The following is a 21056-nucleotide window of genomic DNA, read 5'->3' as shown; positions in this document are numbered from 1 at the left end:
GGCTATACCCTTCCCACTTTTTCAATTTTGGCTAAATTCTAGATTTAGGTGAAAATACATGATTTCCACTCAAAATTGAACGAGAATTCCGAAAATCAGGTTTATTTTTGCCTAGCACTTCTAGTTTTTTAAATTTAGGTAGAAAACTTAAGATAAAAGCGGATTGCACTTTTGTTACGTAAATTTCGTTAATTACTCAGCCCAAGGGAAAACTTATACTACTATCAAAATCAGCGTTCAATTTTGTGTATAGAGGTTTTTCATTTGGTCGTGTAAGTAGAGGAAAAGGGCTTAGTCGACTAGTGCACACCATGGGGATAGCCGAAACTTGCTGCAGACTTTGCTTGATCCAACATATAGACACAGTTGTGTCTCTTGGTTCTCTTGGTTGGGAGACACAGTTGTGTTTATATGTTGGATCAAGCAAAGTCTGCAGCAAGTTTCGGCTATCCCCCGCCATGGTGCGCACTAGTCGACTAGCCGCACGACTTTTTCCCTTACTTACACGAACCAAATGGAAAAACCTCTATACAGTGTAATTTTTATTGAATTCCAAGAGATGTCCGTTTTTGCAGATTTTGACAAAAGTGGGAAGGCTATACCCTTCCCACTTTTTCAATTTTGGCTAAATTCTAGATTTAGGTAAAATATATCATTTTCCACTCAAAATTGAACGAGAATTCCGAAAATCAGGTTTATTTTTGCCTAGCACTTCTAGTTTTTTAAATTTAGGTAGAAAACTTAAGATAAAAGCGAATTGCACTTTTGTTACGTAAATTTCGTTAATTACTCAGCCCACGGGAAAACTTATACTACTATCAAAATCAGCGTTCAATTTTGTGTATACAGTGTAATTTTTATTGAATTCCAAGAGATGTCCGTTTTTGCAGATTTTGACAAAAGTGGGAAGGCTATACCCTTCCCACTTTTTCAATTTTGGCTAAATTCTAGATTTAGGTAAAAATACATGATTTCCACTCAAAATTGAACGAGAATTCCGAAAATCAGGTTTATTTTTGCCTAGCACTTCTAGTTTTTAAATTTAGGTAGAAAACTTAAGATAAAAGCGAATTGCACTTTTGTTACGTAAATTTCGTTAATTACTCAGCCCAGGGGAAAACTTATACTACTATCAAAATCAGCGTTCAATTTTGTGTATACAGTGTAATTTTTATTGAATTCCAAGAGATGTCCGTTTTTGCAGATTTTGACAAAAGTGGGAAGGCTATACCCTTCCCACTTTTTCAATTATTGGCTAAATTCTAGATTTAGGTAAAAATACATGATTTCCACTCAAAATTGAACGAGAATTCCGAAAATCAGGTTTATTTTTGCCTAGCACTTCTAGTTTTTTAAATTTAGGTAGAAAACTTAAGATAAAAGCGAATTGCACTTTTGTTACGTAAATTTCGTTAATTACTCAGCCCACGGGAAAACTTATACTACTATCAAAATCAGCGTTCAATTTTGTGTATACAGTGTAATTTTTATTGAATTCCAAGAGATGTCCGTTTTTGCAGATTTTGACAAAAGTGGGAAGGCTATACCCTTCCCACTTTTTCAATTTTGGCTAAATTCTAGATTTAGGTAAAAATACATGATTTCCACTCAAAATTGAACGAGAATTCCGAAAATCAGGTTTATTTTTGCCTAGCACTTCTAGTTTTTTAAATTTAGGTAGAAAACTTAAGATAAAAGCGAATTGCACTTTTGTTACGTAAATTTCGTTAATTACTCAGCCCACGGGAAAACTTATACTACTATCAAAATCAGCGTTCAATTTTGTGTATACAGTGTAATTTTTATTGAATTCCAAGAGATGTCCGTTTTTGCAGATTTTGACAAAAGTGGGAAGGCTATACCCTTCCCACTTTTTCAATTTTGGCTAAATTCTAGATTTAGGTAAAAATACATGATTTCCACTCAAAATTGAACGAGAATTCCGAAAATCAGGTTTATTTTTGCCTAGCACTTCTAGTTTTTTAAATTTAGAGGTAGAAAACTTAAGATAAAAGCGAATTGCACTTTTGTTACGTAAATTTCGTTAATTACTCAGCCCACGGGAAAACTTATACTACTATCAAAATCAGCGTTCAATTTTGTGTATACAGTGTAATTTTTATTGAATTCCAAGAGATGTCCGTTTTTGCAGATTTTGACAAAAGTGGGAAGGCTATACCCTTCCCACTTTTTCAATTTTGCTAAATTCTAGATTTAGGTAAAAATACATGATTTCCACTCAAAATTGAACGAGAATTCCGAAAATCAGGTTTATTTTTGCCTAGCACTTCTAGTTTTTAAATTTAGGTAGAAAACTTAAGATAAAAGCGAATTGCACTTTTGTTACGTAAATTTCGTTAATTACTCAGCCCACGGGAAAACTTATACTACTATCAAAATCAGCGTTCAATTTTGTGTATACAGTGTAATTTTTATTGAATTCCAAGAGATGTCCGTTTTTGCAGATTTTGACAAAAAGTGGGAAGGCTATACCCTTCCCACTTTTTCAATTTTGGCTAAATTCTAGATTTAGGTAAAAATACATGATTTCCACTCAAAATTGAACGAGAATTCCGAAAATCAGGTTTATTTTTGCCTAGCACTTCTAGTTTTTTAAATTTAGGTAGAAAACTTAAGATAAAAGCGAATTGCACTTTTGTTACGTAAATTTCGTTAATTACTCAGCCCACGGGAAAACTTATACTACTATCAAAATCAGCGTTCAATTTTGTGTATACAGTGTAATTTTTATTGAATTCCAAGAGATGTCCGTTTTTGCAGATTTTGACAAAAGTGGGAAGGCTATACCCTTCCCACTTTTTCAATTTTGGCTAAATTCTAGATTTAGGTAAAAATACATGATTTCCACTCAAAATTGAACGAGAATTCCGAAAATCAGGTTTATTTTTGCCTAGCACTTCTAGTTTTTTAAATTTAGGTAGAAAACTTAAGATAAAAGCGAATTGCACTTTTGTTACGTAAATTTCGTTAATTACTCAGCCCACGGGAAAACTTATACTACTATCAAAATCAGCGTTCAATTTTGTGTATACAGTGTAATTTTTATTGAATTCCAAGAGATGTCCGTTTTTGCAGATTTTGACAAAAGTGGGAAGGCTATACCCTTCCCACTTTTTCAATGGCTAAATTCTAGATTTAGGTAAAAATACATGATTTCCACTCAAAATTGAACGAGAATTCCGAAAATCAGGTTTTATTTTTGCCTAGCACTTCTAGTTTTTTAAATTTAGGTAGAAAACTTAAGATAAAAGCGAATTGCACTTTTGTTACGTAAATTTCGTTAATTACTCAGCCCACGGGAAAACTTATACTACTATCAAAATCAGCGTTCAATTTTGTGTATACAGTGTAATTTTTATTGAATTCCAAGAGATGTCCGTTTTTGCAGATTTTGACAAAAGTGGGAAGGCTATACCCTTCCCACTTTTTCAATTTTGGCTAAATTCTAGATTTAGGTAAAAATACATGATTTCCACTCAAAATTGAACGAGAATTCCGAAAATCAGGTTTATTTTTGCCTAGCACTTCTAGTTTTTAAATTTAGGTAGAAAACTTAAGATAAAAGCGAATTGCACTTTTGTTACGTAAATTTCGTTAATTACTCAGCCCACGGGAAAACTTATACTACTATCAAAATCAGCGTTCAATTTTGTGTATACAGTGTAATTTTTATTGAATTCCAAGAGATGTCCGTTTTTGCAGATTTTGACAAAAGTGGGAAGGCTATACCCTTCCCACTTTTTCAATTTTGGCTAAATTCTAGATTTAGGTAAAAATACATGATTTCCACTCAAAATTGAACGAGAATTCCGAAAATCAGGTTTATTTTTGCCTAGCACTTCTAGTTTTTTAAATTTAGGTAGAAAACTTAAGATAAAAGCGAATTGCACTTTTGTTACGTAAATTTCGTTAATTACTCAGCCCACGGGAAAACTTATACTACTATCAAAATCAGCGTTCAATTTTGTGTATACAGTGTAATTTTTATTGAATTCCAAGAGATGTCCGTTTTTGCAGAATTTTGACAAAAGTGGAAGGGAACCCTTCCCACTTTTTTTTTTTTGGCTAAATTCTAGATTTAGGTAAAAATACATGATTTCCACTCAAAATTGAACGAGAATTCCGAAAATCAGGTTTATTTTTGCCTAGCACTTCTAGTTTTTTAAATTTAGGTAGAAAACTTAAGATAAAAGCGAATTGCACTTTTGTTAATTTCGTAAATTTCGTTAATTACTCAGCCCACGGAAAACTTATACTACTATCAAAATCAGCGTTCTGTTAATTTTAGTGTATACAGTGTTTTTTTGAATTCCAAGAGATGGCCGTCTTTTGCAGATTTTGACAAAGTGGGAAGGCTATACCCTTCCCACTTTTTCAATTTTGGCTAAATTCTAGATTTAGGTAAAAATACATGATTTCCACTCAAAATTGAACGAGAATTCCGAAAATCAGGTTTATTTTTGCCTAGCACTTCTAGTTTTTTAAATTTAGGTAGAAAACTTAAGATAAAAGCGAATTGCACTTTTGTTACGTAAATTTCGTTAATTACTCAGCCCACGGGAAAACTTATACTACTATCAAAATCAGCGTTCAATTTTGTGTATACAGTGTAATTTTTATTGAATTCCAAGAGATGTCCGTTTTTGCAGATTTTGACAAAGTGGGAAGGCTATACCCTTCCACTTTTCAATTTTAAATTTGAGGTAAAAAATAAATTGAGATTGAATGGTTTATTTTTAAATAAGTTTTTTAAATTTGGGGAGAAAAAAAAAAAAAAAAAAATTTAAAAATTAAAAAAAAAAAAAAAAAAAAAGCTTATTTTTTATATATTTTAATTAGATGTCCGTTTTTCAGATTTTGACAAAAGTGGGAAGGCTATACCCTTCCCACTTTTTCAATTTTGGCTAAATTCTAGATTTAGGTAAAAATACATGATTTCCACTCAAAATTGAACGAGAATTCCGAAAATCAGGTTTATTTTTGCCTAGCACTTCTAGTTTTTTAAATTTAGGTAGAAAACTTAAGATAAAAGCGAATTGCACTTTTGTTACGTAAATTTCGTTAATTACTCAGCCCACGGGAAAACTTATACTACTATCAAAATCAGCGTTCAATTTTGTGTATACAGTGTAATTTTTATTGAATTCGAAGAGATGTCCGTTTTTGCAGATTTTGACAAAAGTGGGAAGGCTATACCCTTCCCACTTTTTCAATTTTGGCTAAATTCTAGATTTAGGTAAAAATACATGATTTCCACTCAAAATTGAACGAGAATTCCGAAAATCAGGTTTATTTTTGCCTAGCACTTCTAGTTTTTTAAATTTAGGTAGAAAACTTAAGATAAAAGCGAATTGCACTTTTGTTACGTAAATTTCGTTAATTACTCAGCCCACGGGAAAACTTATACTACTATCAAAATCAGCGTTCAATTTTGTGTATACAGTGTAATTTTTATTGAATTCCAAGAGATGTCCGTTTTTGCAGATTTTGACAAAAGTGGGAAGGCTATACCCTTCCCACTTTTTCAATTTTGGCTAAATTCTAGATTTAGGTAAAAATACATGATTTCCACTCAAAATTGAACGAGAATTCCGAAAATCAGGTTTATTTTTGCCTAGCACTTCTAGTTTTTTAAATTTAGGTAGAAAACTTAAGATAAAAGCGAATTGCACTTTTGTTACGTAAATTTCGTTAATTACTCAGCCCACGGGAAAACTTATACTACTATCAAAATCAGCGTTCAATTTTGTGTATACAGTGTAATTTTTATTGAATTCCAAGAGATGTCCGTTTTTGCAGATTTTGACAAAAGTGGGAAGGCTATACCCTTCCCACTTTTTCAATTTTGGCTAAATTCTAGATTTAGGTAAAAATACATGATTTCCACTCAAAATTGAACGAGAATTCCGAAAATCAGGTTTATTTTTGCCTAGCACTTCTAGTTTTTTAAATTTAGGTAGAAAACTTAAGATAAAAGCGAATTGCACTTTTGTTACGTAAATTTCGTTAATTACTCAGCCCACGGGAAAACTTATACTACTATCAAAATCAGCGTTCAATTTTGTGTATACAGTGTAATTTTTATTGAATTCCAAGAGATGTCCGTTTTTGCAGATTTTGACAAAAGTGGGAAGGCTATACCCTTCCCACTTTTTCAATTTTGGCTAAATTCTAGATTTAGGTAAAAATACATGATTTCCACTCAAAATTGAACGAGAATTCCGAAAATCAGGTTTATTTTTGCCTAGCACTTCTAGTTTTTTAAATTTAGGTAGAAAACTTAAGATAAAAGCGAATTGCACATTTTGTTACGTAAATTTCGTTAATTACTCAGCCCACGGGAAAACTTATACTACTATCAAAATCAGCGTTCAATTTTGTGTATACAGTGTAATTTTTATTGAATTCCAAGAGATGTCCGTTTTTGCAGATTTTGACAAAAGTGGGAAGGCTATACCCTTCCCACTTTTTCAATTTTGGGCTAAATTCTAGATTTAGGTAAAAATACATGATTTCCACTCAAAATTGAACGAGAATTCCGAAAATCAGGTTTATTTTTGCCTAGCACTTCTAGTTTTTAAATTTAGGTAGAAAACTTAAGATAAAAGCGAATTGCACTTTTGTTACGTAAATTTCGTTAATTACTCAGCCCACGGGAAAACTTATACTACTATCAAAATCAGCGTTCAATTTTGTGTATACAGTGTAATTTTTATTGAATTCGACGAGATGTCCGTTTTTCCAGATTTTGACAAAAGTGGGAAGGCTATACCCTTCCCACTTTTTCAATTTTGGCTAAATTCTAGATTTAGGTAAAAATACATGATTTCCACTCAAAATTGAACGAGAATTCCGAAAATCAGGTTTATTTTTGCCTAGCACTTCTAGTTTTTTAAATTTAGGTAGAAAACTTAAGATAAAAGCGAATTGCACTTTTGTTACGTAAATTTCGTTAATTACTCAGCCCACGGGAAAACTTATACTACTATCAAAATCAGCGTTCAATTTTGTGTATACAGTGTAATTTTTATTGAATTCCAAGAGATGTCCGTTTTTGCAGATTTTGACAAAAGTGGGAAGGCTATACCCTTCCCACTTTTTCAATTTTTTGGATAAATTCTAGATTTAGGTAAAAATACATGATTTCCACTCAAAATTGAACGAGAATTCCGAAAATCAGGTTTATTTTTGCCTAGCACTTCTAGTTTTTTAAATTTAGGTAGAAAACTTAAGATAAAAGCGAATTGCACTTTTGTTACGTAAATTTCGTTAATTACTCAGCCCACGGGAAAACTTATACTACTATCAAAATCAGCGTTCAATTTTGTGTATACAGTGTAATTTTTATTGAATTCCAAGAGATGTCCGTTTTTGCAGATTTTGACAAAAGTGGGAAGGCTATACCCTTCCCACTTTTTCAATTTTGGCTAAATTCTAGATTTAGGTAAAAATACATGATTTCCACTCAAAATTGAACGAGAATTCCGAAAATCAGGTTTATTTTTGCCTAGCACTTCTAGTTTTTTAAATTTAGGTAGAAAACTTAAGATAAAAGCGAATTGCACTTTTGTTACGTAAATTTCGTTAATTACTCAGCCCACGGGAAAACTTATACTACTATCAAAATCAGCGTTCAATTTTGTGTATACAGTGTAATTTTTATTGAATTCCAAGAGATGTCCGTTTTTGCAGATTTTGACAAAAGTGGGAAGGCTATACCCTTCCCACTTTTTCAATTTTGGCTAAATTCTAGATTTAGGTAAAAATACATGATTTCCACTCAAAATTGAACGAGAATTCCGAAAATCAGGTTTATTTTTGCCTAGCACTTCTAGTTTTTTAAATTTAGGTAGAAAACTTAAGATAAAAGCGAATTGCACTTTTGTTACGTAAATTTCGTTAATTACTCAGCCCACGGGAAAACTTATACTACTATCAAAATCAGCGTTCAATTTTGTGTATACAGTGTAATTTTTATTGAATTCCAAGAGATGTCCGTTTTTGCAGATTTTGACAAAAGTGGGAAGGCTATACCCTTCCCACTTTTTCAATTTTGGCTAAATTCTAGATTTAGGTAAAAATACATGATTTCCACTCAAAATTGAACGAGAATTCCGAAAATCAGGTTTATTTTTGCCTAGCACTTCTAGTTTTTTAAATTTAGGTAGAAAACTTAAGATAAAAGCGAATTGCACTTTTGTTACGTAAATTTCGTTAATTACTCAGCCCACGGGAAAACTTATACTACTATCAAAATCAGCGTTCAATTTTGTGTATACAGTGTAATTTTTATTGAATTCCAAGAGATGTCCGTTTTTGCAGATTTTGACAAAAGTGGGAAGGCTATACCCTTCCCACTTTTTCAATTTTGGCTAAATTCTAGATTTAGGTAAAAATACATGATTTCCACTCAAAATTGAACGAGAATTCCGAAAATCAGGTTTATTTTTGCCTAGCACTTCTAGTTTTTTAAATTTAGGTAGAAAACTTAAGATAAAAGCGAATTGCACTTTTGTTACGTAAATTTCGTTAATTACTCAGCCCACGGGAAAACTTATACTACTATCAAAATCAGCGTTCAATTTTGTGTATACAGTGTAATTTTTATTGAATTCCAAGAGATGTCCGTTTTTGCAGATTTTGACAAAAGTGGGAAGGCTATACCCTTCCCACTTTTTCAATTTTGGCTAAATTCTAGATTTAGGTAAAAATACATGATTTCCACTCAAAATTGAACGAGAATTCCGAAAATCAGGTTTATTTTTGCCTAGCACTTCTAGTTTTTTAAATTTAGGTAGAAAACTTAAGATAAAAGCGAATTGCACTTTTGTTACGTAAATTTCGTTAATTACTCAGCCCACGGGAAAACTTATACTACTATCAAAATCAGCGTTCAATTTTGTGTATACAGTGTAATTTTTATTGAATTCCAAGAGATGTCCGTTTTTGCAGATTTTGACAAAAGTGGGAAGGCTATACCCTTCCCACTTTTTCAATTTTGGCTAAATTCTAGATTTAGGTAAAAATACATGATTTCCACTCAAAATTGAACGAGAATTCCGAAAATCAGGTTTATTTTTGCCTAGCACTTCTAGTTTTTAAATTTAGGTAGAAAACTTAAGATAAAAGCGAATTGCACTTTTGTTACGTAAATTTCGTTAATTACTCAGCCCACGGGAAAACTTATACTACTATCAAAATCAGCGTTCAATTTTGTGTATACAGTGTAATTTTTATTGAATTCCAAGAGATGTCCGTTTTTGCAGATTTTGACAAAAGTGGGAAGGCTATACCCTTCCCACTTTTTCAATTTTGGCTAAATTCTAGATTTAGGTAAAAATACATGATTTCCACTCAAAATTGAACGAGAATTCCGAAAATCAGGTTTATTTTTGCCTAGCACTTCTAGTTTTTTAAATTTAGGTAGAAAACTTAAGATAAAAGCGAATTGCACTTTTGTTACGTAAATTTCGTTAATTACTCAGCCCACGGGAAAACTTATACTACTATCAAAATCAGCGTTCAATTTTGTGTATACAGTGTAATTTTTATTGAATTCCAAGAGATGTCCGTTTTTGCAGATTTTGACAAAAGTGGGAAGGCTATACCCTTCCCACTTTTTCAATTTTGGCTAAATTCTAGATTTAGGTAAAAATACATGATTTCCACTCAAAATTGAACGAGAATTCCGAAAATCAGGTTTATTTTTGCCTAGCACTTCTAGTTTTTAAATTTAGGTAGAAAACTTAAGATAAAAGCGAATTGCACTTTTGTTACGTAAATTTCGTTAATTACTCAGCCCACGGGAAAACTTATACTACTATCAAAATCAGCGTTCAATTTTGTGTATACAGTGTAATTTTTATTGAATTCCAAGAGATGTCCGTTTTTGCAGATTTTGACAAAAGTGGGAAGGCTATACCCTTCCCACTTTTTCAATTTTGGCTAAATTCTAGATTTAGGTAAAAATACATGATTTCCACTCAAAATTGAACGAGAATTCCGAAAATCAGGTTTATTTTTGCCTAGCACTTCTAGTTTTTTAAATTTAGGTAGAAAACTTAAGATAAAAGCGAATTGCACTTTTGTTACGTAAATTTCGTTAATTACTCAGCCCACGGGAAAACTTATACTACTATCAAAATCAGCGTTCAATTTTGTGTATACAGTGTAATTTTTATTGAATTCCAAGAGATGTCCGTTTTTGCAGATTTTGACAAAAGTGGGAAGGCTATACCCTTCCCACTTTTTCAATTTTGGCTAAATTCTAGATTTAGGTAAAAATACATGATTTCCACTCAAAATTGAACGAGAATTCCGAAAATCAGGTTTATTTTTGCCTAGCACTTCTAGTTTTTTAAATTTAGGTAGAAAACTTAAGATAAAAGCGAATTGCACTTTTGTTACGTAAATTTCGTTAATTACTCAGCCCACGGGAAAACTTATACTACTATCAAAATCAGCGTTCAATTTTGTGTATACAGTGTAATTTTTATTGAATTCCAAGAGATGTCCGTTTTTGCAGATTTTGACAAAAGTGGGAAGGCTATACCCTTCCCACTTTTTCAATTTTGGCTAAATTCTAGATTTAGGTAAAAATACATGATTTCCACTCAAAATTGAACGAGAATTCCGAAAATCAGGTTTATTTTTGCCTAGCACTTCTAGTTTTTTAAATTTAGGTAGAAAACTTAAGATAAAAGCGAATTGCACTTTTGTTACGTAAATTTCGTTAATTACTCAGCCCACGGGAAAACTTATACTACTATCAAAATCAGCGTTCAATTTTGTGTATACAGTGTAATTTTTATTGAATTCCAAGAGATGTCCGTTTTTGCAGATTTTGACAAAAGTGGGAAGGCTATACCCTTCCCACTTTTTCAATTTTGGCTAAATTCTAGATTTAGGTAAAAATACATGATTTCCACTCAAAATTGAACGAGAATTCCGAAAATCAGGTTTATTTTTGCCTAGCACTTCTAGTTTTTTAAATTTAGGTAGAAAACTTAAGATAAAAGCGAATTGCACTTTTGTTACGTAAATTTCGTTAATTACTCAGCCCACGGGAAAACTTATACTACTATCAAAATCAGCGTTCAATTTTGTGTATACAGTGTAATTTTTATTGAATTTCCAAGAGATGTTCCGTTATTTTATAAATGTCAGAGGGGCTATACCCTTCCCACTTTTTCAATTTTGGCTAAATTCTAGATTTAGGTAAAAATACATGATTTCCACTCAAAATTGAACGAGAATTCCGAAAATCAGGTTTATTTTTGCCTAGCACTTCTAGTTTTTAAATTTAGGTAGAAAACTTAAGATAAAAGCGAATTGCACTTTTGTTACGTAAATTTCGTTAATTACTCAGCCCACGGGAAAACTTATACTACTATCAAAATCAGCGTTCAATTTTGTGTATACAGTGTAATTTTTATTGAATTCCAAGAGATGTCCGTTTTTGCAGATTTTGACAAAAGTGGGAAGGCTATACCCTTCCCACTTTTTCAATTTTGGCTAAATTCTAGATTTAGGTAAAAATACATGATTTCCACTCAAAATTGAACGAGAATTCCGAAAATCAGGTTTATTTTTGCCTAGCACTTCTAGTTTTTTAAATTTAGGTAGAAAACTTAAGATAAAAGCGAATTGCACTTTTGTTACGTAAATTTCGTTAATTACTCAGCCCACGGGAAAACTTATACTACTATCAAAATCAGCGTTCAATTTTGTGTATACAGTGTAATTTTTATTGAATTCCAAGAGATGTCCGTTTTTGCAGATTTTGACAAAAGTGGGAAGGCTATACCCTTCCCACTTTTTCAATTTTGGCTAAATTCTAGATTTAGGTAAAAATACATGATTTCCACTCAAAATTGAACGAGAATTCCGAAAATCAGGTTTATTTTTGCCTAGCACTTCTAGTTTTTTAAATTTAGGTAGAAAACTTAAGATAAAAGCGAATTGCACTTTTGTTACGTAAATTTCGTTAATTACTCAGCCCACGGGAAAACTTATACTACTATCAAAATCAGCGTTCAATTTTGTGTATACAGTGTAATTTTTATTGAATTCCAAGAGATGTCCGTTTTTGCAGATTTTGACAAAAGTGGGAAGGCTATACCCTTCCCACTTTTTCAATTTTGGCTAAATTCTAGATTTAGGTAAAAATACATGATTTCCACTCAAAATTGAACGAGAATTCCGAAAATCAGGTTTATTTTTGCCTAGCACTTCTAGTTTTTTAAATTTAGGTAGAAAACTTAAGATAAAAGCGAATTGCACTTTTGTTACGTAAATTTCGTTAATTACTCAGCCCACGGGAAAACTTATACTACTATCAAAATCAGCGTTCAATTTTGTGTATACAGTGTAATTTTTATTGAATTCCAAGAGATGTCCGTTTTTGCAGATTTTGACAAAAGTGGGAAGGCTATACCCTTCCCACTTTTTCAATTTTGGCTAAATTCTAGATTTAGGTAAAAATACATGATTTCCACTCAAAATTGAACGAGAATTCCGAAAATCAGGTTTATTTTTGCCTAGCACTTCTAGTTTTTTAAATTTAGGTAGAAAACTTAAGATAAAAGCGAATTGCACTTTTGTTACGTAAATTTCGTTAATTACTCAGCCCACGGGAAAACTTATACTACTATCAAAATCAGCGTTCAATTTTGTGTATACAGTGTAATTTTTATTGAATTCCAAGAGATGTCCGTTTTTGCAGATTTTGACAAAAGTGGGAAGGCTATACCCTTCCCACTTTTTCAATTTTGGCTAAATTCTAGATTTAGGTAAAAATACATGATTTCCACTCAAAATTGAACGAGAATTCCGAAAATCAGGTTTATTTTTGCCTAGCACTTCTAGTTTTTTAAATTTAGGTAGAAAACTTAAGATAAAAGCGAATTGCACTTTTGTTACGTAAATTTCGTTAATTACTCAGCCCACGGGAAAACTTATACTACTATCAAAATCAGCGTTCAATTTTGTGTATACAGTGTAATTTTTATTGAATTCCAAGAGATGTCCGTTTTTGCAGATTTTGACAAAAGTGGGAAGGCTATACCCTTCCCACTTTTTCAATTTTGGCTAAATTCTAGATTTAGGTAAAAATACATGATTTCCACTCAAAATTGAACGAGAATTCCGAAAATCAGGTTTATTTTTGCCTAGCACTTCTAGTTTTTTAAATTTAGGTAGAAAACTTAAGATAAAAGCGAATTGCACTTTTGTTACGTAAATTTCGTTAATTACTCAGCCCACGGGAAAACTTATACTACTATCAAAATCAGCGTTCAATTTTGTGTATACAGTGTAATTTTTATTGAATTCCAAGAGATGTCCGTTTTTGCAGATTTTGACAAAAGTGGGAAGGCTATACCCTTCCCACTTTTTCAATTTTGGCTAAATTCTAGATTTAGGTAAAAATACATGATTTCCACTCAAAATTGAACGAGAATTCCGAAAATCAGGTTTATTTTTGCCTAGCACTTCTAGTTTTTTAAATTTAGGTAGAAAACTTAAGATAAAAGCGAATTGCACTTTTGTTACGTAAATTTCGTTAATTACTCAGCCCACGGGAAAACTTATACTACTATCAAAATCAGCGTTCAATTTTGTGTATACAGTGTAATTTTTATTGAATTCCAAGAGATGTCCGTTTTTGCAGATTTTGACAAAAGTGGGAAGGCTATACCCTTCCCACTTTTTTTGGCTAAATTCTAGATTTAGGTAAAAATACATGATTTCCACTCAAAATTGAACGAGAATTCCGAAAATCAGGTTTATTTTTGCCTAGCACTTCTAGTTTTTTAAATTTAGGTAGAAAACTTAAGATAAAAGCGAATTGCACTTTTGTTACGTAAATTTCGTTAATTACTCAGCCCACGGGAAAACTTATACTACTATCAAAATCAGCGTTCAATTTTGTGTATACAGTGTAATTTTTATTGAATTCCAAGAGATGTCCGTTTTTGCAGATTTTGACAAAAGTGGGAAGGCTATACCCTTCCCACTTTTTCAATTTTGGCTAAATTCTAGATTTAGGTAAAAATACATGATTTCCACTCAAAATTGAACGAGAATTCCGAAAATCAGGTTTATTTTTGCCTAGCACTTCTAGTTTTTTAAATTTAGGTAGAAAACTTAAGATAAAAGCGAATTGCACTTTTGTTACGTAAATTTCGTTAATTACTCAGCCCACGGGAAAACTTATACTACTATCAAAATCAGCGTTCAATTTTGTGTATACAGTGTAATTTTTATTGAATTCCAAGAGATGTCCGTTTTTGCAGATTTTGACAAAAGTGGGAAGGCTATACCCTTCCCACTTTTTCAATTTTGGCTAAATTCTAGATTTAGGTAAAAATACATGATTTCCACTCAAAATTGAACGAGAATTCCGAAAATCAGGTTTATTTTTGCCTAGCACTTCTAGTTTTTTAAATTTAGGTAGAAAACTTAAGATAAAAGCGAATTGCACTTTTGTTACGTAAATTTCGTTAATTACTCAGCCCACGGGAAAACTTATACTACTATCAAAATCAGCGTTCAATTTTGTGTATACAGTGTAATTTTTATTGAATTCCAAGAGATGTCCGTTTTTGCAGATTTTGACAAAAGTGGGAAGGCTATACCCTTCCCACTTTTTCAATTTTGGCTAAATTCTAGATTTAGGTAAAAATACATGATTTCCACTCAAAATTGAACGAGAATTCCGAAAATCAGGTTTATTTTTGCCTAGCACTTCTAGTTTTTTAAATTTAGGTAGAAAACTTAAGATAAAAGCGAATTGCACTTTTGTTACGTAAATTTCGTTAATTACTCAGCCCACGGGAAAACTTATACTACTATCAAAATCAGCGTTCAATTTTGTGTATACAGTGTAATTTTTATTGAATTCCAAGAGATGTCCGTTTTTGCAGATTTTGACAAAAGTGGGAAGGCTATACCCTTCCCACTTTTTCAATTTTGGCTAAATTCTAGATTTAGGTAAAAATACATGATTTCCACTCAAAATTGAACGAGAATTCCGAAAATCAGGTTTATTTTTGCCTAGCACTTCTAGTTTTTTAAATTTAGGTAGAAAACTTAAGATAAAAGCGAATTGCACTTTTGTTACGTAAATTTCGTTAATTACTCAGCCCACGGGAAAACTTATACTACTATCAAAATCAGCGTTCAATTTTGTGTATACAGTGTAATTTTTATTGAATTCCAAGAGATGTCCGTTTTTGCAGATTTTGACAAAAGTGGGAAGGCTATACCCTTCCCACTTTTTCAATTTTGGCTAAATTCTAGATTTAGGTAAAAATACATGATTTCCACTCAAAATTGAACGAGAATTCCGAAAATCAGGTTTATTTTTGCCTAGCACTTCTAGTTTTTTAAATTTAGGTAGAAAACTTAAGATAAAAGCGAATTGCACTTTTGTTACGTAAATTTCGTTAATTACTCAGCCCACGGGAAAACTTATACTACTATCAAAATCAGCGTTCAATTTTGTGTATACAGTGTAATTTTTATTGAATTCCAAGAGATGTCCGTTTTTGCAGATTTTGACAAAAGTGGGAAGGCTATACCCTTCCCACTTTTTCAATTTTGGCTAAATTCTAGATTTAGGTAAAAATACATGATTTCCACTCAAAATTGAACGAGAATTCCGAAAATCAGGTTTATTTTTGCCTAGCACTTCTAGTTTTTAAATTTAGGTAGAAAACTTAAGATAAAAGCGAATTGCACTTTTGTTACGTAAATTTCGTTAATTACTCAGCCCACGGGAAAACTTATACTACTATCAAAATCAGCGTTCAATTTTGTGTATACAGTGTAATTTTTATTGAATTCCAAGAGATGTCCGTTTTTGCAGATTTTGACAAAAGTGGGAAGGCTATACCCTTCCCACTTTTTCAATTTTGGCTAAATTCTAGATTTAGGTAAAAATACATGATTTCCACTCAAAATTGAACGAGAATTCCGAAAATCAGGTTTATTTTTGCCTAGCACTTCTATTTAAATTAAGGTAAAAAACGGAAGATATAAGTTGTTGCGCCAATATTGCTCGGAGTAACCTGTTTGTCTGAAGGAAATATTTGAATTTGATTAAATTGCATGAACGCTTAAAAATGATAATGTCTTGATTTGATTTTACCTTGTAATCCTTATGTTGCAATAAGCCACATGGTTCTCCGGAGATCGCTATCTAATCAAAGCATAAAAACAATACGGAAGCAAAATTTCCTTTGTCATTAACTTCCAAGGGCTCTGTAAGGAACAAAATCTAATCAGCAAACGATGAAATCAAACTAGGATTCAATTGAAACAAGAGGACTTGGATCAATAATCTGGAAAATCTCGTTTATTGAGAACCGTTGGGCAAGGACGATTGGAAGGTAGGTTTGACACGCACACTCACACACGCACGCACATTCGCACACTCACTCACAAGCATTGGTATCATCCGATTGTTATTGCTCGCTGAACTGAGGCAATCAACCCGCTTTAAGGGGGATGGGAGAGGGGGGGAGAGCTGAGGAGCAATCGGAGGGCAATTCGGCGACTGAACTTTACAGTCTTTTGTGAAGGAGCAAAGGAAAAAAAAACAAAAAAACAATACGATTTGAACGATTCTGATGACTCCTTGTGTTCTGATTCTTCTGGGTGGATCTTAGTTTCAAATTGGGAAAAAGGATTCGTCAGTTTCTGTGTTGAGGGGGAGCAGAAAAAGCGGAACCTGCGAATCAAACTCAGTTTGTTCCATGTTTAACACGAAAATTGGGCACGTGCCCATGTTCCAGAAGAGCGTTATTTTACATGGTAGACTATAACACGGGGCGCATTCGAGAAAGAAAAAACGAAAGACAAATTAAGGATACTCAAGCAGGCCGAGAGCCTTAAGCACCATTTCGAAGAATGAAATATCGAAATCTTCAAACTACAATCAACGGTAAATAGGAGTAGGATTTCAAAATCCGCTGGACCTAATCATTATTTTTTTTTTCGCCCCATTTTGACAAGTGCTTGCCGTCTCTTCGAAAATGGGTATACTTTCTTCAGACGAAAAAGATGATGAAATTCGTTTGTGTGGGTTAAATTAGAGTTTGAACGCTGATAGCCGTCAACTCTTTTTTGTCAGAATTCAAAAGTTGCAATGTCCAAAGAGCGGAAGACTGTTTCACATCTGACGCACGACCTCAAGCTTAAGTCAATGGAGTTTTGGTTGATCTGGACTACCAAAATCGAGAAGAGTATTGATGGGATTTAATTTAAAAAAAAATAAGTAGAAAAAAAAAATGAACAAGTTTTAACCTCGACACGGTCAACCAAAACTAGGTCGCGAATAAAAGGTGATTCCGCCTCGAAAAACTGATAGTTGAAAGTCGAACAGCGAGACCACGGGAAGCAGGGGATGGAGAGAAAAAAAAATTATAGTATACAAGATCGTTGGGATCGAAAAAGTGAAAGCTGAAAGGTTTGGTCGTACTGACAGCGAAGAGGCCAAACGGATTCAGGAAGGAAAAGCACCAGAGACATTTCCACGAGTCCGATCAGCTTGTCAAGACTCGTCCCACGATTCGATTGCTGTGATATTCTAATTAATTATTTGCTGTTTTCTAATCATGGCTCTGGTCACTATCAAAGGCTTCTTCCTCCTCTTCTTCATTATCAACGTCTACAGTGAAACACTCTTCGTCAGCTCCGAAACCAAAATCAGAGGAACACTTGCGTTTGAATCCGCGCGACCGTTTGGTAGCTTGCATTGTTCGTATATCTTCAGGAGATCGTTCTTTACGAAATTCAAACACCAAGGGGTATATGTGTTCGATGGCCGATTGGACGTTACCTACGCAAGGCGCTATAATGAAAGGTAAAATGTGTGAACAACAGTTGGCAAATGGAACGAGATTTACAGATGATTTACCAGTAACTGTAATGCTTCCGGTTGAAAAGATCTTTAAGGTTGCTTTGGGTTCCTTGAGACGATAGGTAACTCCAGGATGCAATTCAGGTTCATAACTGAACCAGATTTATTTGCCAAATTTACCAGATTAGGAGAAAAATTAAAGGAGAAGGTGCTAATCAATTTTTACCTGGCGATATCTCTGTGTTTGGCTGAAAAAGGCGTTATTTTAATCGCAAAAGGCATTGTACAAGTTCCCAGAACATTGACTACTCTGTAATTTACTAGGCGTAATCTGGGATAGCCTAGTTTAGAGACCGAACGCGTAATTCGTCTGGCGGCCTGTTTGGCTTCTTCCTCACTTGTTGCCCCTGTGCAGGTTACTTTCCCTGAGGACCAGATTGAGGCTGTGGTGTAAGGTTTTCGTAACCTCATGGTTACCATCTGGGTGTGGAAAAAGTGTTTAATATTCTGGATCAATATCATAGTGAAAACTAGGTTGGAATCTTACCCCATTTTCTCTACGATACTCAACATTGTAGCCATTCTGGGCTATCTGCTTCAAATTGAGATGGGATTTAACACTGAAACTGCATACCACATTGTTGATTGTAATATCAATGACTGGCTCTTCACTAGGTGTTTCTTTAACTTCTTCAATAACATCACCATTGTTCAATTCATTTTTGTCACAATCACCAAAACCGTTGCTAGCTTCGTTGAGGAACACATCAGACGAGTCTTTACTGCTCTGCTCCAGTTTGAGAGGGACAAAGTTGGGAGCAGTATTTCCATTTGTCAAGACAGATCCTTGAAGCGTCATGGCCATTCCTTCCCGTGAGCCACAACTGCAATTTAACAAAATGTTATATCAAGACTGCAATATTGAGAAGCTACAACGTAAACATGAGGGGCGCCTGGTTGGGCTGAAGTCGCATCAGGCGGTGTCCTATGAGACATTTAAGGCCCGAATCATTTGTTTCTGAGCACGAGATCAATTAAAATTCCACTAATGCATAAGACTTCTCTAACTGGAAGAAAAACTGACTGTGAAAACCGGAAAAAACACACGTAGCCTCAAAAGGTTCTCAAGAATTCAATGTGTGACGTCCTCTCTCACTTTATACACACACACTCGCAGGGCGACATCACATGGCAGAAAATGAAATGGTAATTCACCCCAAGATCAATTAAACTTTTCCTTGCTCCTGGAATCGATTAACAAGCCTACTAATTATCAAGGTTATTCTTACCCGACTTAAATAAATTCTTCAATCAATTTTATACAAAAGAAAATACACGTTGCAAATCACAGCACATCGTCGGCGAGGGCTCGAAGGACCGAACAAACAGTGCTCGTGGTGCAGCACTCTGGCATTGGTTTTCAGCTGGCAATAGAACGTACTAGCACCGGTTCCGCACTGGAGCAAGCTCTGATGCCTCTTCTCCAAGTCCAACGTTTCAAAGTACTAAAACACTTGGTATTTGTAAATTGTAATATAATTTACTCAGCCACAAAAGAACGCACGAGCGTCGTCCAGCAAAAGTTTTTGGAAAACTAACGGATTGTTAAGTAATCTATTAAGCATATGTAAAATTTTTTGAAATAAAAAAATCAAGAGACACGTTATTCATCTGACCGGTTATTTTCTGTCGTATTCGGTCCGTTTTTTTTTCACACAATATCCGAGTTACAAAAATTCATTAACAGTTTCACAATCAAACAAATGTACGTGCGCCGAAAAAGTTGACATGGTAAAAAGTTTCGTGACATTTCTTCTGTTCTGTTTTTCTTTTCTTTTTCTCAATCTTCAAATTCGTCGACGTTTTGGAGTGATCTGAGGTGTTCCAGGGCTTGGTGCAGTGCTGGCTCTTGTTCGTTTGACAGATTTTTTTTCAACAGGCTGAGGGGTCTCAGGAACTTTTTCCTTTTTAATTTCTTCCTTTTCCTTCTTTATGGTTTTCTTTGATTCCGTTTCTTTGTATTTGCTCTCCATCAGTTCACCATACTCCTCGGTGGAAAGGGTAAAGTCCATTTCTTCATTGGGAAAAGGAATCGTCTCATGTTCATCCTGGAAAAGAAAAAAAAATTTTTGTTGATTTCAATCAGAGGTAGAGAATTATATCAGCTTAGCCAGATACCAATTTCTTGATGTCGTACAAGCTTGCCAGGTGATCCCACACACCTTTGGAGGTAACTTCTTTGTTCAGATTTGCAGCCAATTTCTCTACTATGCAGGCCATTTGAAAATATTTACTAATACCTAGAAAAGTGGATTCCAAATGAGAATTCTGTCAAAGAAGCTAGAAAGTTGTCACGTTTCTCACCGATGGGTCTTGTGCCGCACAAGATTTGCAACAGCTGTAACTCGTTGTCGACGGTATTCCATTCAATTTCGGCTTCCAAAGTTTCCTCATTTGCTTCTGCTTTTTCTTTGACGGCCATAACAATAAATGAAGGATCAGAGGTATCCGCAAATGTTTCCGTGTCACTGCGAGAAACGTGATAAACAAAATCGGCTATGACGGCGGGCGAATGAAACAGTCAAAGACACAAACGTTTACAGTGCCATCTATGTTTTCGTCGTTCAACAACGTTTCACGACGGAACCAGATCAGCTTTGTTGTAGTATACAACAAATGGATATCTTTTGCGATTGCACTTTTGTTTGCGTAGAATTTCAGAAATCAAAATTAAAACAGGGAAAGAAAACAAACAAAAACAAACATCCTGTTTATTTTAACAACGACGTGTCGTAACCAGAAACACTAGTAAGATTGTCGAATGATAAATCAGGCGCGGTTCTTGGAATTCTTGACTGGGCGAAAAATTCCGACGAAATACCATTTCCCGTGTCCACTTTCCAAGGTCGCCAGTTGAATCATCACGATCACGAAGCGTAAGCAGAATAAATGGAGGAAAACCAAAAAAAAAAAAAGGAATGGTGGTGGTGTAATGCAAACGAAATATCCGCCCAGAAAAGAAGCGGAAAGACCCAACTATTTCCTCCTCCTCCAACCATGTCCATGTAGACAAATAAACGCCACTAAAGCACAAACTACCGGTCAAGTTTTTTGGGGGTTTTTTTCTCTCTCTCTTTCCTAACAACTGTTATTACATCAGGACAGCGGCTCT

General features: G+C 33.9%; 2 protein-coding genes across 2 annotated transcripts; both read right to left on the bottom strand.

Annotated features, from left to right (window-relative positions):
* Nucleotides 1-16360: 16360 nt before the first annotated feature.
* LOC116919041 (TATA box-binding protein-like 1) lies at nt 16361-19330 on the bottom strand. The gene is made up of 5 exons (XM_032924906.2): nt 19174-19330; nt 18432-18768; nt 18111-18364; nt 17942-18036; nt 16361-17875 (listed from the first exon to the last, which is right to left on the bottom strand). Exons 2-5 carry the CDS (start codon nt 18747-18749, stop codon nt 17634-17636), a joined length of 909 nt encoding a protein of 302 aa, XP_032780797.2. The 5' UTR covers nt 18750-18768; nt 19174-19330; the 3' UTR covers nt 16361-17633.
* A 220-nt stretch (nt 19331-19550) lies between these two features.
* LOC123470710 (MRG/MORF4L-binding protein-like) lies at nt 19551-20516 on the bottom strand. The gene is made up of 3 exons (XM_045171290.1): nt 20249-20516; nt 20063-20184; nt 19551-19992 (listed from the first exon to the last, which is right to left on the bottom strand). Exons 1-3 carry the CDS (start codon nt 20364-20366, stop codon nt 19732-19734), a joined length of 501 nt encoding a protein of 166 aa, XP_045027225.1. The 5' UTR covers nt 20367-20516; the 3' UTR covers nt 19551-19731.
* Between the last annotated feature and the right edge of the window lie 540 nt (nt 20517-21056).

The sequence above is a fragment of the Daphnia magna genome, linkage group LG3 (genome assembly GCF_020631705.1).
Source record: "Daphnia magna isolate NIES linkage group LG3, ASM2063170v1.1, whole genome shotgun sequence".
Taxonomy (NCBI): Eukaryota; Metazoa; Arthropoda; class Branchiopoda; order Diplostraca; family Daphniidae; genus Daphnia; species Daphnia magna.
Note: the sequence above shows the minus strand (reverse complement) of the source record. Positions and strands in the feature narration are given on the sequence as shown.

Coding starts and splice junctions, on each gene's coding strand:
- LOC123470710 (XM_045171290.1), bottom strand. CDS start 20,366: ATGGCCGTCAAAGAAAAAGCAGAAGCAAATGAGGAAACTTTGGAAGCC. Junction 20,185..20,248: donor GTGCGGCACAAGACCCATCG/GTGAGAAACGTG, acceptor CCACTTTTCTAG/GTATTAGTAAATATTTTCAA. Junction 19,993..20,062: donor TGTACGACATCAAGAAATTG/GTATCTGGCTAA, acceptor TTTCTTTTCCAG/GATGAACATGAGACGATTCC.
- LOC116919041 (XM_032924906.2), bottom strand. CDS start 18,749: ATGGCCATGACGCTTCAAGGATCTGTCTTGACAAATGGAAATACTGCT. Junction 18,365..18,431: donor AGTATCGTAGAGAAAATGGG/GTAAGATTCCAA, acceptor TTCCACACCCAG/ATGGTAACCATGAGGTTACG. Junction 17,876..17,941: donor CGGAAGCATTACAGTTACTG/GTAAATCATCTG, acceptor CTTTCATTATAG/CGCCTTGCGTAGGTAACGTC.